An 18,370-nucleotide genomic window follows, 5' to 3' on the forward strand; every position below is an offset into this window, starting at 1 on the left:
CACTGAAAGCCAAGTACATTGATGGGTGTGAAGTCTCAAAAGGCGGTCAAAAGATAGAGGAAAAAAACGTGTGGTTTTATTGAACACTTTTAACCCAATACCTGGAGTTGATGAAATGTAATTTTACGACAATTTTCTCAACTCTTGAAAAGAAACAGTTGGGTTTTTTAAAATTTTTATCTGTCAGGGCTACTGGAGACAATAGGACTTTTAAAGTTTGGGTACATAAATTATTAACATTTCCTGTTTTCCAAATAGACTCCGGATCTCTAACTGCTATACTGAAATACCGATTGCAACAACTGATTTAAATTTACAAAAGATATTTCCAGTTCCTAATTAATGGTGGTAAAATGATAACATGCTTATCTCCTCCCATTGCTTAGACACCAATTAAATGGGAGTAAATGAAGAAGAAAGCAATGAGCATGAGGGGAGAAGGTATTTTAAAAACAAAAATGTGGCAACTCATTTTGCAGGACAGAGGAAACCAAAAAGAGAAATGGATCACACAGATCTTCTCATTTCTTTAGAAACTCAGCAGCTCAGAACTTGAACAGCTCAGGACAGAATGGAACACAACAACCATGACCACCAAATGTGAAATGCTCATTTTTAAAATAGAAAAACAACCAAGGGAAGAAACAATAATGAAAGAATACTAGAAGAAATGGAGATAATCAAGGGCACAAAAGAAAGCTTCAAAACCATCTCACTCATATACATAAATATGAGAAGATATTACAACCTTATGATTTTTTATTTTGTAATGAAAGTGGAATACTATAAAAAAGAATGCTATGATTAAAGAAAGAATTCTTAGAAATTGAAAATATCATAGCTGAAATTAAAAATTCAGCAGAAGGATTGAAAGGAAGAGTAAAGGAAATCACACAGGAGTAGGACAAAAAGAAAGAGAAAGTATGAGAGAAGTGATAATTGACAGAACAACCCAGGAAAGCAGTATCTAGCCAATAAGAGTTTCAAAAAGAGAGACCAAAGAAACAGAATGGAAGTTATCAAAGAATCACTATAATGAGGGGTGGCTGGGTGGCTCAGTTGGTTAAGCGTCTGCCTTCAGCTCAGGTCATGATCTCAGGGTCCTGGGATCGAGCCCCACATCAGGCTCCTTGCTTAGCGGGGAGCCTGCTTCTCCCTCTGCCTGCTGTTCTCCCTGCTTGTGCACACTCTCTTTCTCTCTGACAAATAACTAAATAAAATCTTTTTTTAAAAAATACTATAATGAAAGTTCCCAAAACCAAAACTAAAGGAACGAGTCTCCGGACTGAAAAGAACCACAGCATAATGCATCGTTGTGAAACTTTAGAACCCAAAAAGTACAACAAGGACAATCATAAACATTTCTAAAAGGTTAAGGGGAAATAAATAGATAACATACAGGAAGCAAAAATCCTAATGGATTCAGACTTCTTAATAGCAACGCTGGATACCAGAAAACAATGGAGTAATGCCTGTAATTCTGAGGAAAAATAACTTTTTCAATATGTAATTTCATATAATCTAGAATTTTAGTTAGAATTCAATCAAAAGAGAAGGTAAAAATGAAGACGTTTTCAAACATTAAATACAATTTTTTTTTCTACTCTGCACGTTTTCTTAGGAAGATTCTGTAGCATGTGCTCTAGCAAAATGAGAGAGTGAATCAGAAAAGGTATCCCAGGGGTTACAGAAGCATGCGTCTCACGTTGGAGTGCAACAGGAATCCTCTGAACATCACTGAGCAGCAGACCTTGAGAGAAATCTACCTACCTATGGGAGGGAGGACCCCCACCCCCACCCCGGGCTCAACAACAGATGACTTGAGCAGCTTTTTAGGGGAAACAATTAGGAAACAGCATATTGTAGACGTGGGGGGGGAAAGGACACAATCAGAAACATGATTCAGGGTGGGGAGGGAGGAAAGCTAAAAGAAAAAAAATGGAACCACCAGACACTATAGTGAGCAATAGTTACATGGTAAGACCATAAACAGTGATAACTGGTTTAACTCCAACTAGTGATAAAACTGTATTGGGATAAGGAGAGGAGGTGGGTTGCAGGGTGAGAGTGCCAAATCCTCTATCATAATAGGAAGTCAATAGATTTGACTCCAGTTGACAATTAAGAAATAGCCGTATGAGACTCTAATTTAGAAATATGAAGAAGAAACAGCTGACAGATTTTCAGTGTTTGCCTTTGGGTCACAGAACTGGAGAGGACGTCGGAGGATTAGGGCAGGAGACTAAGGTTTTTCACTTACAAGCATTTTGGTTGCCTTTTAATTTGTGCATGAATTACTTAAGTTGGTTTAATTAAAGGAGATTTCCAACCACTAGAAGACAATTATTCTGTTTAGTTTGTCCCTTTTACATCATGACATGAGTTTTGAAATTTTTATATGATTTTCTCATTTTAGAGAGTAATCCAGTATTTTCAAGTAATGATTTGATAAAGCTTCTGCAATTAAATTATAAATAAAAGGAACCTCTTATTCAGGAACTCAATGTGTCACAAAGCAAGCAACCAACCCTTTGAAAGGTAGATTGGTTTGTTTGGGGTGTGGGTGTAATACCACCTCTCAACCCTGTGACTATTTTTATAAAGGAGTAAAACAACTTGTTTTTCTGCTTTGCGGAAGAGACCCTTTATCATATTTTAATATTAGTAACTGTCTAATTTTTTTTCTATTATTACTGAATCCATTGCTGTTTGGTTATTTGTAAGCAAAACTTGCTAAAAACTATATAGTTTTACTCATGAAAATTATTCAAGGTGAACAACGTAGTACTTCCCCATCTACTCCTTGACTAGAGAATCTTGAGTTGCTGATTTTTACTGAGTGATGGAAATGTGTTTCTTTTTCAGGGTGTTTTGGTTTTGTTTTTGTTTTTGTTTGGCGGGGGAGGGGGTAGGCTTGCAAAAAAATACTGAATAAGGTTGACATTTGACTTAAGGGATCAAATTTTCTGTAGTAACTTTCAGACCAAAATAGGTCAAAAAGAATGTGCCAGCTACCTAGAAATTAGCAAAGTAAAAAGTGAGTCCTTAGGATATGCTGTGAAATGAGAAGTCCCTCCACAGAAGATAGAGGTTTAAATATCTAGAAGTGGAACTGTTTTTCCATTCTGTCCGTTCAGTTCCTCATTGCCTCACACCTGGCCTCCTGGCCGGTGACAGACCTGAGGATCATGACTATTCTGAAGTTTCTTTGGCTCCTACCATTCTAATGTCTAGACATTTCGTCAGATTATGAGGGAAATATATCAAAAATACCTAAATTCCTTGAAATAGGGTGGCATATATTAAAGTCTGTTTGAAGACAGATAAAGAAGAACATTTGTTTTGTAGATGACTCAATAATGATTGATTAATTACATAAAGATAATGTCCACATCAGAATTAAGGTAATATTTAGAGTTCTTGAATCAATACGTGCAAAATTAAGGATCTTCAATATATTTAACAAAAGTGATCTGGACTACCTCTTCTAAGGATGTGCAGGGGGTTAAAAAAATGAAGCCACAAAAGAACAGGATTATTTTAGCTCCTTCCCTACCACCCACGTTTGTGATAATTTTCCTTGGTAACTATAACATATTTTCATTTACATCTTCCACTGAAGACACTAAAACAACAACGGAGCAATATAAGGAGGAAATATATTATGGTCGTATCTATGTAGGACCAACCACAAAATTTTCAGGGCCCAATGAAATATGAAAATGTGGGGTCCTTGTTCAAACATGAAGAATGTCAAGATGGTGACAGTAGACATTAAACCAAATACAAAGCCCTTTTGAGCATGGACCTGTGTGATGGCACAGGTCACACAACCGTGAAACTGGCCCTGTGTCTATGAGCCCACCAAATATTTGCAAACAACAAAACCGTTTTAGCCCAGCCTCATGTTCTGGGATCGAACAGTCAAGTTATTGCTAATTACAATTCCTAATGCAATGCGATTTTCTTTAGATTACCGGTCCACTCTCAGTATTTAGCTAGGAGATTTTTTTTTAATTGCTGCAAGATAAAAGCATACAGGGGGAAGGTATAGCTGATAAGTGTTTCTTTCTTTCCAGCCATATAGTTAATACTTTCTATATGGTGCTTTCTGCCCTTGGAAACCTGAGTTTGGCTGGACTTCCAAATTGCCAGTGATGGGCTTCTCTTCCCATTCTCCCATCTGACCATCTGCTGATTACCAACTACAGGGTAGCTAAACTGTTCAACCACAAGAGAATGACTAATGGTGCTGGGAAGGAAAAAAAAAAAAAAGTGCACTTTTGGAATATGCAGTCCTTAAAACACCAGCTGCTTGATTTTTGGGTCTTACAACTCACTTGGCTATGAATGTCGGAGAAGACGTTTTCATTTTTGGAAAGCAAATTCCACAGACTTTTAGGGGAAAACAAGTCAGCTTTTTCTTAATTTTACTGCCAATTTTTTAAAAATATCAAACACATGTTTTTGCCACATCTTCACCCCCTGATGACCAAGAAAAACTCTTTCGAAGGACACTCTGTCACACTCCAGGAAGGGACAACATGTATCTGAATGGATGTGTCACAGTAGAACGTGCTTATCCAGGCCTTCTAGCAAGGAGACATGGAAAATAAGCAAGTAATACTCAGCTCGGGTTTCTAAAAGCAGGAGAACAGGACTCCTCACCGTGGATTAATGTGATAGGAATGCTTGCTCTGTGAGGATTACTCTTCTCTTGTTCCTATATATTCAGAGTCCATCTAGAGGAGTTGGGTAAAGGCATCATATCAGGGATCTCAGGAAGGAAATCAAGAATTGTAAAGGTAGGAAGGACCGCACCTTCAAAGCCTCTCTCCTCGCTTTTTTATCCGTGAATTTGGTAGGTCCCTGTGTGTGACCATGAGTTTTTCACTAAGGGAGCCGCCATTTAGTCTAGGACACTATGCGCCCTCTTTCCCAGAATGACCCTCCTTTTTCCTTACCGCTGAGTCCACATATGGACTCAGTAATTCACACCTCCTCTCTACTCTTGTTGCCAGTTACCTTTACCATGGAGTTGCTAATTTGTGTCGCAAGTACTTTTATATGAATCTCCCCAACTAGACTGGGAGTTTCTTCAGGCCACATTCCATGTGTTGTTTTGTTTTTGTCTTCCACCCCGCACCAAGCACTAGGCCTGTTAGTAAGCTGATGCTCTAGAGACAGGTGCTGTTGATGGAGTAACTGAGCCTCCTGCCCCAAGCCGCAATTCTGAAACTAGACAGGAAATCATTGTCACGGATTGTCCTAAGAAAAGCAACTGGAATCTTCCAGTTGAACACACACACACACACACACACACACACACACACACACACACATTTCTTTTCCTATCAGCTCACAGATTTTAAACCCAGACTAACCTCCCCTACCTCTTTAAGCTAATGGCATGTTGTATAACCTTCACAAATTAATGGAATTGTGAGCTAATGAGATTTTATGCTATTGATTGCCTTTGAAGTATTTACTTTTGTCACACTCATTTCAGAAACTTCTTGCTTGTAAGTCTGACATGATTGATGCAGAATCCACTTTCCCTACCTAGTGCTTTCCTCCGCCTCCATCTAAAGTTCCACTTTGTGGATCGATTAACAAGGAGGTAATTACATGTAAACATGAGTCACAGGTTTTCCTTCCCTGAAATAAAATACATAAAAAACAACAAAGAAACATGGAGGGAAAATGTGTGGGAGAGCTACTACTCCTTCCCTCCGATGCAGCTGAGAATTTCAGGAAGAATCTATCACCAAAAATTTCAGAAAGAATCTATTGCCAAAGCAAGAAAAGTCATCCAGGCAACAGTCTCATCTTCCTTAGGGGAATGAACCCAAGGTAGAACTGAAGAAGAGCTCATTGATAAACCAATGACCGAAGGAGCCTGGATAAACCATACAAAGGTCCCAGAAGAGAAACTAACAGCCAAAAGGGAGGATCATTACATCCTGTAGTAGTGTGGCCAAATACCCAAAGATTCCAGACCTTTAAAACAAACTTAGCATCCAGTCTTTGAACAGCCCCACTAAAACAAGGGTGCTGTGGTTGAGCAGTGCCAAAGAGTCAGTTCATCTGCAGGAAAATACAAAATTGAAAATATTAAATTTTATAATATATAAATGTATCATAGTGTTTTACCCACCAACAAATAAAGAAAAAAAAAAGATGGGTTTCTTTTTCCATAATTTATGTGATTTTCAGTTAAAGGGGAAATTTCTAAATAATGATACATTGTCTCCTTCCCAAATGTCAGTATGTTCAAAGCCGCATGACATATTGCAACTTTTCCCAAATATCTGTGTATCCTAAGCACACTGTGTCAAGAAGACCTGTCCAAAGGCTTGATTTATGTGGCTGCCTGACAGATGATGTCTGGAAGGCATGCTGTCTAAATGGACTGTGCTCCGGCAGTTACCTTAGTCATCAATTCCCAGAGAATTAACGAGTACCATTCATCCCAATAATAGAAACCAAGGTCAGGGCCTCTTCCATGCTCTGTAATTCCATTAGCAATGCACAGAAAGCACTTAGGTCATAAGTTCTGTAGACCTTATAACTGAGCAAATGGAACTGGATCTTGTTTTCAGAGAGAATCCTCTCCGAGTGCACCCCTCGTCAATGATTTGTTGTACATCAACGTTCATTGTACTTACATGTGTAGGGAAAATGCTGGTAAAGGAAAAGTGAAGCTGTCTTCAGCTGTCCAGAGTTTCAAGCACTGTTTTTATTAAAATAAATGCCAACAGAAAACAATTTTAAGAAAACTATGTCAGATACTTGCAATTATGGGCATACCTTTTTAAATTGTGTACTCACTCAAATTTTATGTAAACCACTCAGTCATTCTAAGTGGCTACCATAGGATTGATTTCAGTTTTCCTTATTTCATTTTAGTTTTTATTATTTTAGGTTTTTTTTTTTCTACCTGCCACAGTAAAGTGAAAATGGCCTTGAAACTAAGAGTTATGCTCATAAGCAAATAAATGAAACTTTCATCTCAAAATCTCAAGCAGCACGCTTTCCTAAGTTAAATCTTACCAGCCATTCCCTCGGTCCTCATAATTCAAATTGCTTCCAACTTGGCATATATCCAAAAAAGGAGGGAGTAACCCGAAGGTTTGAAGCCACAGGCATAGGTTCGAATTCTGGTTTTGACACGTCTTTGTTTTCTTAACAATAAAATAAACATGAGTATTATACTTTTATAGCTACTTTACACTGTTGCTGTAAGGATTTAAAGTAAGTGCTTAGCACAGTGCCTGGAAATTAACAAATGATAACTTATTGTTTTTGTTTTTATTGCTGTTGAGCTCATAAAATTGCATGTGTGTGCGTGTGTGTGCGCGTGTGTTTGTGTGTGTGTGCAATCTATGTTTTGAAACATTTGGGGTTTTATGCCCAGTAGATTCTAAATGGTCCACAGTAATAGACGGGAGTAGAGGCATGAATAATTCAAAACAGCAAATCATCCAAATACCAGCTGTATGTGTTTTAAAGTATATTTTTAAATTTCATTTCAAATGTATTTCTAATGCCCAAAGAAATGACTTCAAATAAAGGAATGACACCATGATATGTGAAGTCCCAAGTAAAAGGGATCTGAGCAGCTGTCCAATTTTCCTCTCCTCCCCCTCACCTTCCTTCCTCCCCTCTCCTCTCCCTTCCTCCTCATGCCCAGCCCATGAAAAGACAGCGGCCACAAAGAACCAGCTTCAAGCAAAGTTGCCACCTCCCACTCTCCCCTGGATGAGGGCCACTGGTGAAGTGTTTGTGAGTCCCTGCTGAGAGGCAGGCTGCACTCACCAAACAGAAGCACTGGGTGCTCATGAAGCAAGTGCTTGCGTGGAGGGAAGACACCACAAAGTCGAGAGACACGGTGTGGTGCAGTGGTTAAGAGCAAAGCCTATGGAATCTGACAGACTGGGATTCTAAATCGTGGTTGGACTCTGTGACCTTGAGCAAATTGCTAATGACTATACTTCAGTTTCTTCCATTCTACACATGTAGTGATGATGCTACCGGCTATCTCACGTGATTTGTTAAGGATAAAATTATATATATTTTAACGTAGTTACAACTGTGTGTGTGTGAGTGTGCGTGCGTGTAAGGCTCAAGGCAGATAATGAGGACATCTGTATTATACTGATTTCCCTTTGAATAATAAACTCTTATTTATAAGCTGGTGTTTTCCTGCAGAGACCTGCAACATCTTTTTTGGAAAACCAGAGAAAAACAAACAGGAAGCTTGACCTCACCTAGCATGTATATATAATCCCCCCAAACACATCTCTCTTTCCCAAATGAAGCTGTTTTCCTGCGTTGATCCTTAGCAGATACTGTTGTGTCATAAGCAAAGCATTTCTTGTTTCAGCAATATGACGGGTTTACCCCACATAGGAAGAGTTCAAGCTGGGACCTATGCACACGCACATATCAATAGTGATATCAGAACCATTACAAAGATAATAGTAATAAAAAGAATGAAAGAAAAGTGAAAACTTACAGATCAGTTCTTACTCCAGGCACTGTCCTAGTCACTTTACATGGGACAACTCATTTGATTCTCAGAACCATCCTGTGAAGTCAGTGATATTATTATCCCAATTTTCCTATTGAAAAACAAACTCGGAGAGGTCAGGTAACTTTCCAAGGATCACATGGGAGATAGCAACAGACACATGGGAAACCAGGGAGACCATGCCATGTATTGATGGCTCAGACAAGTACTGAACCGAAAGGGGGCAAAACCAGGAATGAATGTTCACTCTCATTATGGTAGAAGACCAAGCAACTTGCAATACCTTATTTTTTAAAAATAAGTAAATGAATGAGTTATTACATTTCTGCTTGACAAGTACCTTGTCCTTAGAGCCTAAAATGATCTTTAGTATGCTTTTTTTTTTTTTCACCTTTTTTTTTAAGTAAGATGTTCTTCATTAGAGCCATCGGTGCCTGTGGTAAATAAAAAGGTGTTTGAGCTTCCAACATGATGTGTTTGACTTCAGAAACACGGGCTCAGCCAGTATTTTCATATGCTATCTATAACCTTTCACAATGGAAATATGATCAAGGTCCTGGTTCATTAACTCACTGATTGTCCTTCCTTATTGTGGTTATTAGGTGATGTTCTGCCTTTCGCTGGAGCACATACATAAGATTGAGAGTTCAGGGAACAGACATTCCTGGAGCATAACAAATGGTAGAGTGTCTCTGTCTCTTTACGCAGATAAATCGGTACCTGACTTCCACAGGGAGAGCAACAACACAGAGTCACTGACAGGTGATTTCCTGGCTGGGGTTCCCTGTCTAGAAGGGAGAAAGGAAAAGGAAAAGGTCTCTGGATTGTAGTCTCCTTGGGGCAGGGGAGCAGTTAAAGGGACTCTGTGTGCCATTGATATCTGACTCCAGAAATAGTTATCCTCATAGACACTCACACATTTACATTGAATAGAAGTCAACCTGCTAAAAAATCTTTATCCTTATGTACCTGGCTGTCCCTACATATATAAATAAATAATAAAAAAGAAAATAAGTTTTCATTGTTTTATAGAGACTTATACCCTATTGGATCAATCCTAATGCACATTTTCTTATTTTAATATCTAAAAAATTAGACAGCATCTTATAGTCCATGGAGTGTCATTGTTTAATTGGAAGAGTTGAGTTCTTTCTTTCTTTCTTTCTTTCTTTCTTTCTTTCTTTCTTTCTTTCTTCTTAGATTTGATTAAATATATTATTCATCATATATTAGCAAGATCTTAGCACCACTTAATAAATTAAATCAGAAAGAAGAGCTAAGATTTGAAAATTACAGCAACCTTGGAACTGAAACTTAGTAACTGATGGGAGATTGAGCACAGATTCTTCACCAGCTGTGACAGCCCATGTTAATATAGATTTCTTCTCTGTTTTCTTCTCTCTGTAAAATGGGTAAGGGTAGAAATTAAATTCTTGGCATTTATTGTGTCTTTCTGAAACTGTGGATTATTGTCTCTATAATATGAGCTCACAACAGTTAATCCCTGCGGTTCTCAAAATTTTGTATGTCTCAGAATGTCTTGAGGAGCTTCTTAAAAATTCATGATTCTCACATGCTGCTTGGACATTCTGATGCACAAGGCTCGGGTAAGGCCCAAAGAGCTGTATTTTTAATCCTAGGGTGATTATGATGAAGTTGAGAACCCCTGGTCCATGTATTTGGAATTAGTCCATTACTGCACAGGACCTGAATTTAGGAATTCTGATCTCACAGGACCCCCTTTAAGAGGTGTGATTATTATTTCAAAAGGCAGATTTACTGATGGAAGGAAGATTTCTGACATCACATTGTTTCCTGTGGGGCTGGGACTCAAAGATTAGAACATGTGTTGGCAACACCCCTGATATCTGGTTCTGTTGGGGATTGTTCTAGCTGTGCCCCATAAAATCGGACGCATCATTGATGGGAGTCCTGCAGATCGCTGTGCAAAACTGAAAGTGGGAGACCGGATCTTGGCAGTGAACGGCCAGTCCATCATCAACATGCCTCATGCAGACATCGTGAAGCTCATCAAGGACGCGGGTCTCAGTGTCACCCTCCGCATCATTCCTCAGGAGGGTGAGTGCCTGAGCCTGGCTGCCATTCACGGAGTGCCAGAGTGTCCAAAGTTGATTCTTATTTCCGCGTTCGCAAAAACTCACACTCCCTTGCACCCCAGATCCTGTTTACTCAGTACCAGTTTCATTCAGAGATCAAGCCGTGTGACATTATAGATAAATAGCGTGAATCCCAAGACACTGGGTTATTCAATCATCCCCTGCGGTCCCGGGAGTCCTGTTTTTATGGTGATATTAAGCCAGAACACATTCAACAGAGATGATCGAGTTACAAATCTGAAAAAGAGAGAAAAAAAAAAGTATTCATGTTAACAGTTAAGCTCTGGAGGATTTTTCAAAGTCAGATTGATTTTGAAAAGCTTGAGGAAGTTTTGTGGTATAAAGAGAGCTCATTTAGAAAACGTTGCATCTGATAAGAATTTTAAACTCCCACTTAGTCTTCTGAATTTCTCTGTATAAGCACTCACCCCTGAGGCTTGAAGAGTCGTGAGTATCACAACTCATGGCCATGCCTTGAGGGCCACAAGGATCTAAGTACCTGTTCACCATAAAGTCACCGTTTCCAGATACAGTGGGTTCACTATTGGATTGTAGCTGTTGACTCATTAATGACATTTGAGAACACAGTCCCTGGAGGTCACTGGTGTGTGGACTGCAGCATCCCATATGAAGAGTGATGGGTTCGCTCCCGTTGGTCCCCTCTGTTTTACTTCGTCTCCTGATTCTGTCTTGGGGCTGTGGGACACGGAGGCACCAAGCAGTCACTTGACTTTCAATATAAAACCATGGTTCTCAGCTGAAATGATTTTGTCCCCTGGGGAATGTTTGGCAAGGTTCGAAGACATTTTTGATTGGGATGGGGAGGCTACCAGCATCTAGGGGGCAGAGGGTGAGGGTACTGCTAATCACCCTCCAGGGCACAGGACAGCCCCCGCAGCAAAGACTTATCTGGCCCAAAATGTCAACAGTGATGAGGTTGAGAAACCCTTTAAGGGGAGAAGAAATTTTAAAATTTGTGCTGTCAGAGAAGAAAGGGGAAGAGTGGCTTGTATAGGAATCGATGGCCTCCCTTTGATCACCCAACCAAATAAAAAGAACAGAACAGAAAATGACCGTGGTGTTTGTAACCTGTTATTTGCAGACACTACTATGTGTAAAATATTCAATGGAAATTTAAGCAAAATTGCTCGCTAAAAACCTGACTCGCTTTTCCATTTTCCCCAGACTGAAATATGTCTGTCCTGTTTCTAACACGTCATATACAGATGATTTCAATTGAACATGTGATGCTGTTACAGGAAAATCTGAGCTGTTTTAACAAAGAACAACTTAATGAACATTCTTCTGTCCGATGTTCTTTTTTCTTTCTGAAGAACCATGGAGTGCAGGGGGTTATTAAACAATAAGACTAACAAGGAACTAGAGAGAAGATTGTGAAAAGCATTTATTTCTGTTATATTTAGTTGCTTATCCAAACTTTGGAATACCAGTAGACTTGTCATTACAACCAAAAAGTAGTGGCCTAAATGTTTTCTGTCAGTGGGCGACACTGGGAAAAGAGAATATGTTTTAGAGCTTACTCCTTTGGATTATTTTTTCATTGTTTTAACATTTTTTTTTTTTATCGTAATCTTTTCTCCTGACAAAATGACAAGAGATTCTGTTTATAACCTTGTTCGGCAACACTTCTAACGAATGACGTAATACTAATTCTGGGAATGGTACTGGAACTTGATTGGATCATTGATAAGTTTAACCTGCCGTCTTAAAGTCTAATGGAAACTGAAATAACCAAAGCCTTGAGTCCTCTGAGGCGGCAAAGAGTTACCACCTCTGGCCACCTCTTGCCCTTTATCAGATGCCAACCTGACTGCATTTGCCACTTTGGCTCCCCTTTGCAGAGCTCAACAGCCCAGCCTCTGCGCCTAGCTCAGAGAAGCAGAGCCCGATGGCCCAGCAGAGTCCTCTGGCCCAGCCGACCCCAGCCACCCCCAACAGTCCTGTTGCCCAGCCAGCTCCTCCTCAACCACTTCAGCTGCAAGGACATGAAAATAGGTAAAGTTTCCCCTGGCTTTTCTGACTTGGAGAGGGGAGGGATGTGGGGAGAAGGAGAGTTTGGGACAAGACAGGACACAGGCAGAAGAGAAAGTTTCATAAAGTAGAAATTGCTCTATGTGCCTTTCTGTGATTTTGAGATTGTGTGTGTGTCACAAGTGTGGTTTTATTAGCAAATACAAGCATCCGTTCTTCACAACAAGAGAACCCTTCCTGGAGAAACAATGAGCAACTATAGATCAGTAGGGGTTAACTAAGCTGAAAAGCACATTGAAGAGAGTCCGAAATGAAGAACATAGACAAAGGCCCTTTAGCAGGAGGGAGGAGGGAGCGTGCAACCGTGAAAGGGGTGGAAATAAGGTCAGTGTAGTGAGGAAAGAGGTCAGGGAGCACGGTTTTGGATGAAGCCAGTGAGAGCGGTAGGGGCCCACCTGCAGGGTCTTGTAAGCTTGTTAAAAATTTCTACCTTAAATGTACTAAGAAGTCTTGGAATGGGTTTCGTGCTGAAGACTGATGTCACTGGATTTGCTTTCCAAGGCCTCTCAGTTGGCCACACAGAGAACTGACTGAAGGCTGGTCAGGGTGGATATAGGTTATTCAGTGTTTAGAGATGGCTGCCGATGTCCTGGGTTGGGTGAAGGTGGTGGCCCAGAGAATAATGGTGGTATGGAGAGGAGCAAGTGTGGAAAGACTTGTAAGCATTAATAAATGTTAGCATTTCTTACTGCATTTTGCCTTATATCCATTCCATATCATAAACTAATATAAATAAGGCACTGGGATCTTCCAGGAGAAAAGGATGCCATATAAGAACATTGTCTTCTTATTGTGACTCGGTGTGACAGGGAGCCTGGGTTAGGTTGAGCCATTAAAGAAAGAGATGAAGACACATTCCCATGTGGTGTCCCCTCTCTCAGAGGAGAAAAACAGAACAACCCACAGGAACATCTCCATGTATAAAACCCTCACCGGTCTTTTCCATAATTCTGATGTTTTCTGAACATCTGCTTCCCCGCTCCTGCCTCCCATGTTGGTGAAGATGAAGTGAGACCCAATTTCCAAGTCCCAGAACTCTGTGGGGTCATCACTCACACAGTTGCAAAGCAAATATTTTCCCTCTGCCACAGGTGTTATTTCCAGAAAGCCCTGCTCGGAGCTCCCCCATTTGCTTTCATAGAAAAGGAAATATCTGTTGTCCTCAGCTGTGTATGGGTTTAATCTATTCCAGGGAAGAAAAAAGACTAAAGACAATAAAGCAAATGATAGGGAGGTAAGAATTTGACCACCCGTAGGAGTAGTAAGTTGTGGGTGCCTCAGTAAGAAGCCCCCGATGTGTTCGCTTTCACCATGTGCGGTCAACAGATTGCGCCGGCTTTCCCCGGGACCCCCTTTGGACTCAGGAGGAAGGGACTGAGTGCACACGGTTGCTGAGCCAGCTCCAGACTCTTCTGATGGCTCTGCCACTGTCTGTTAATCTCCCAGCCACAATTCCATCTCACTTTTCCAGAGTCAGACTCCCCTGGATGTGGGCTCTTGCTTCTAGCTTTGGGGTGGTAATCTCATCCCTGTTGTGTTATGATTCAGTGGGGAGAATAACATTTGGGCAAGGTCACAATCATGCCCCCAACTGCTATTAGCTCACAAATGGGACTCGTTGCCCCAAGCAGAAAAGCAACGGTTTTTGGAATATTTTTTGTCTTGACTACAAAATAAAATACTTCCTAATCTGGGGATTAACAGATTGACCTGATTCAGATTTTTTATAAATCACCAATGGATTTTCCCAGAGTTCTTACCTATTGTTGCTTCACCAATATTAAAAGCCTGGAAAGTGCCAACTCCTAGAGGGACCCTTCTTGGCTCTCTTGTTTCCTGGCTTCACTGTGGATTGTTAGCAAGCTGGCTCCTTTACATATGAATGACGAGATTGATAATCTTACAGATACCAGAATCATTTCCCTAGCGGCGTTAACTAAGGATATACTGTAGGGTGACTAACATAACAATAAAAAATTATTATAAAAAATAAAAATAAAAAAAATAAAGATGGTCAGGGTATCAGGAACTCTTTGCCTTTCTCTAGATCAGGCTGGAGACGTCTCCAAGGTAGCTTGTGTGCCAAGCACCCAGGATGCGTCTCCTACGAGTTCATTTATACAAAGAAGTACCCACCTACCTTCATGTCAAATCAAGCCAGGTTCCCCTGGAAAGTGGGAGAAAATTAAATAGCAATCTGCTTGCAAATTTTTACTTTAGGATTTAGGATGACTGAATATTTTATCCCGTCTTATTTACTCTCAGTTTGGCTTCCCACTGACACCCTGCACACTTCTCCTTATTTATCTTCCCTTAACATCCTTTTGGTGTATGCTCAGGAAACAAAATAATTTTAATACAGACATGAGCAAAGCAGTATTAGAGGAGAAGCATTTGTTGAAAACAACTAAAGAGCCATTATGTAATATATTTCAAAACAAAGTATAAATAGCAGAGTTCACCTTCCCCGGCTAGGGCAATTAGTATTTGCATCTTAAACGGCAAGGTCCGTGGAAGAGCATTGGAAATTGACTTCTTTCACAGACTTTGAACCCTAGATGCTTAAGGCTGGAAGGAATTCTTAAAAGGCCCACATGAGGCAAAATCCCACCCCAAGATCCCCTACCACAGGCAATGTTTCCTGGTTCTAGAACTTGCTCATACCATAAAATTCTGTTAGAATTTACCACTAGGAATCTGGTTTGATTATTTCTAAAATCTCTTTAGTAATAGAATTAATAACTGCAAAGAGTTATACTGATGACCTTCTTTCACGAGGAAAGGGATTTTAAAAAGGCTATATATTTTTTTCTAATAATTCTGAGTTTTCCTGAAAATAGAGTGTTTCACACATTCAAAGCAATGTAATTTTTGCCCAAGCCAGGGTATCGTTCACTTAAAAGTTGGTAATACTCATAAAAAATTAAGTATATTTTCCTTATTAAAGACTCTCCAATGTGCAATTCAACATAAAATCCTTGACCCTTGGCACTGAGGTCAAATGCACTTTGAGCGCCAGAAGGCAGGCGTGGATGACGGCCATTGCATCTTACAGTTGCTCTTCTGGGCTGGTGTGTAATCTCCGGGGAAACTCTGCATTTCACCCTCTTTTGCTGCACCTTGTGGCTCCAACATCTGGTTGGAAAGGGAGCACGTAATGGACATGGCATACCCCTGCCAGACGGATCAAGAAAATAAAGTGACTCAAAACAACGTGACGTCTCATCTACCAAACGGTTTTCTAGGAAGGCGTCGACACATGCCAACAAATGCTGGCCAGTCCGGTTCCTTTTGTTTAACTCAGCATTTGTGTGGTTAAGCGTCTTATTCAAAGCGTATTTCAATAATTCCCTTCTCAGCACGCACACTCCCAGTTGGTGAGTGGACACCTTGCTGAAGTATAAAGCAGAGCCCACATTGTGCAGTTCCTAAGAGGAATGTGTCACATCTGCAGGGTTAAGTGACAAACGGGACCTGCTCAAAGTGTTGATTGAAATAACGATATTACTAACCCCCCTCCAAAACCCCAGATAAATACATCCATGGCTGTACATTCTTAGTGTGTCCTCATCAAATATTAGATTGCACTAATGGCAATTGTTTAGGTGAGTGATTTTTAAAAATAGTTAGTCATAATCAGCATCAGTGAGACCATAAGCCAGTTTAAAAAAAAAAAATCTGGTTTTAAAGGTAAAAATTTTACTGGTTTTGATCCTGTTTTCCTGACACATTTGAGTTTTTCCTTGGTCCTAAATATTTTCGCAATTCCTCAGACCCTCTATATTAATTTTAGATAAAATTGTCATTAGATAGAATGTATTCTTTTTTATTTTCCTGAATTTCTGAGCAGCTCAGTGTGGCTGTGGCTGTGACAATAGACAGTGAATTACAGAATTAAGTGGCCTTTATACTATGGGGGTAACTTTTCAGTTTACCTTATTAATGATCCCATAATGGTAGGCATTAGCTATGTTAGTGTCCTTTTGGAACTGGGAAGCCCTTCAGTTTAGAGCAGTTTGCATTCACAGAACAGCACTAAACAACTAGCTTTGGTTTCTATATTTATTTTAGGAGTACAGTAGCCCTCCTCCCCCACCTTAATCTGAAGTTTCATTTTCCGTGGTTTCAGTTACCTGAGGTCAACCACAGTCAGGAAGCAGATAATCCTTCTTGTGACATATTGTCAGAAGGTCAGTAATAGCCTAGTCTCATGCTGCACAATGTAATCATAGTGCCTAGGTCATGCCCCTCACTTCATCTCATCACGCAGGCATTTTGTCAGCTCACATCATCACAAGAAGGGTGAGTACAGGACAATAAGATATTTTGAAAGAGAGACCACACTCATATAACTTTAATACAGTATATTATTATAATTTTTCTGTGTTATTATTAGATAATCTCTCAGTGTACCTAATTTATACATTCAACTTTATCATAGGTGTGTATGTATAGGAAAAAACAGTATATACAGGGTTTAGTACTATCTGCGGTTTCAGACAACCACTGAGGTCTTGGCACGTAACCCGCATGGATGGGGGGAGGAACTACTGTAAGTAATATCTAGAAACAAGAAAGACACAAATGTTGGACATAAACATGTTTGCCTTCCCTTTCATCTTATGGCCATGATAGTATCTGATAATAGCACCTGATACTGCTCTGACAGTTATAGCCTAATATTTAAACTCTGTGTAGTATGTTTCTACTCTTAGGAATGACTTGCTACTTGAGTTGTAGCTGGTGATTAGACTTTGCTATCAGTCCTTTAACCTCTGTGAGATAGTCAAAAAGACCCAACCTAGCAGGTTAAAATACCCCTTAATTATGTATTTATAGAGTATTTAGAAATTGCTTCAGTTGTGCTTTCATGAAGTAATGAATGGTGTGTGGGAGAGAGAGAGGTTGATAGAGTTGGTTCACTGGTGTTGAGACAGACTGATATTTTGAGATATAGTTAAGTGTTTAGCTCCCTAGATTTGCTACAGTTGTACAAGTTTTTAAGTAGCCAAAGTCAAAGAGGGATATCCCTAACTCCTTTTCCACAAAGCCCTGGTTGAGCCATCATGTTCACCTTGATTTCTTATGGAGCCACATGAAAAGTATACGATATGGCATTTGTCAAAGATTTTTAAATAATACTTATCATTTATAATTTTCTCAAATTCCAGAACCCACGAAAGGACCACCAAGAGGTGTGACCCACACGTGCCTAGAGGTCATGTGATCGCTCTATTCTCCTCAGAATGCTGAGCTATGAGAGCAAATCCCATTTCCATTTATCTAGTTACAGGTCAGAAGTAAAAGCGAGGCAAGATGTGAAACCAGACATCCGACAGCCTCCATTCACGGACTACAGGCAGCCGCCGCTGGACTACAGGCAGCCCCCGGGAGGGGACTACCAGCAACCCCCACCCTTGGACTATAGGCAGCCTCCCCTGCTGGACTACAGGCAGCACTCCCCTGACACCAGGCAGTACCCTCTGGCGGAGTATAGGCAGCCCCAGGTACCTCAGAGACCCCATTACATTTCCGTTTCCTAATGAGCAAACCCATAATTCACACACACACACACACACACACACACACACACACACAACTCTGATACATTTATTTATGGTGCTTAATAGCAGTGAATGAGAAAACTCAAAGGAGAGATAATATCACT

At 40.1% G+C, this 18,370-nt stretch overlaps 1 protein-coding gene across 1 annotated transcript in view; it reads left to right on the forward strand.

The window, feature by feature from the left end:
• The window catches only part of MAGI2 (membrane associated guanylate kinase, WW and PDZ domain containing 2), a gene marked incomplete at its 3' end in the record, with an annotated part of 1,258,801 nt that overhangs the window by 1,145,341 nt on the left and 95,090 nt on the right, over positions 1 to 18,370 (forward strand). Inside the window, 3 exon segments of the mRNA XM_040644569.1 lie at positions 10,427 to 10,612; positions 12,513 to 12,666; positions 17,990 to 18,209. Of these exon segments, the coding sequence (XP_040500503.1) occupies positions 10,427 to 10,612; positions 12,513 to 12,666; positions 17,990 to 18,209 (560 nt within the window).

Source organism: Ursus maritimus, unplaced genomic scaffold (genome assembly GCF_017311325.1).
Source record: "Ursus maritimus isolate PB19 unplaced genomic scaffold, ASM1731132v1 scaffold_3, whole genome shotgun sequence".
NCBI lineage: Eukaryota > Metazoa > Chordata > Mammalia > Carnivora > Ursidae > Ursus > Ursus maritimus.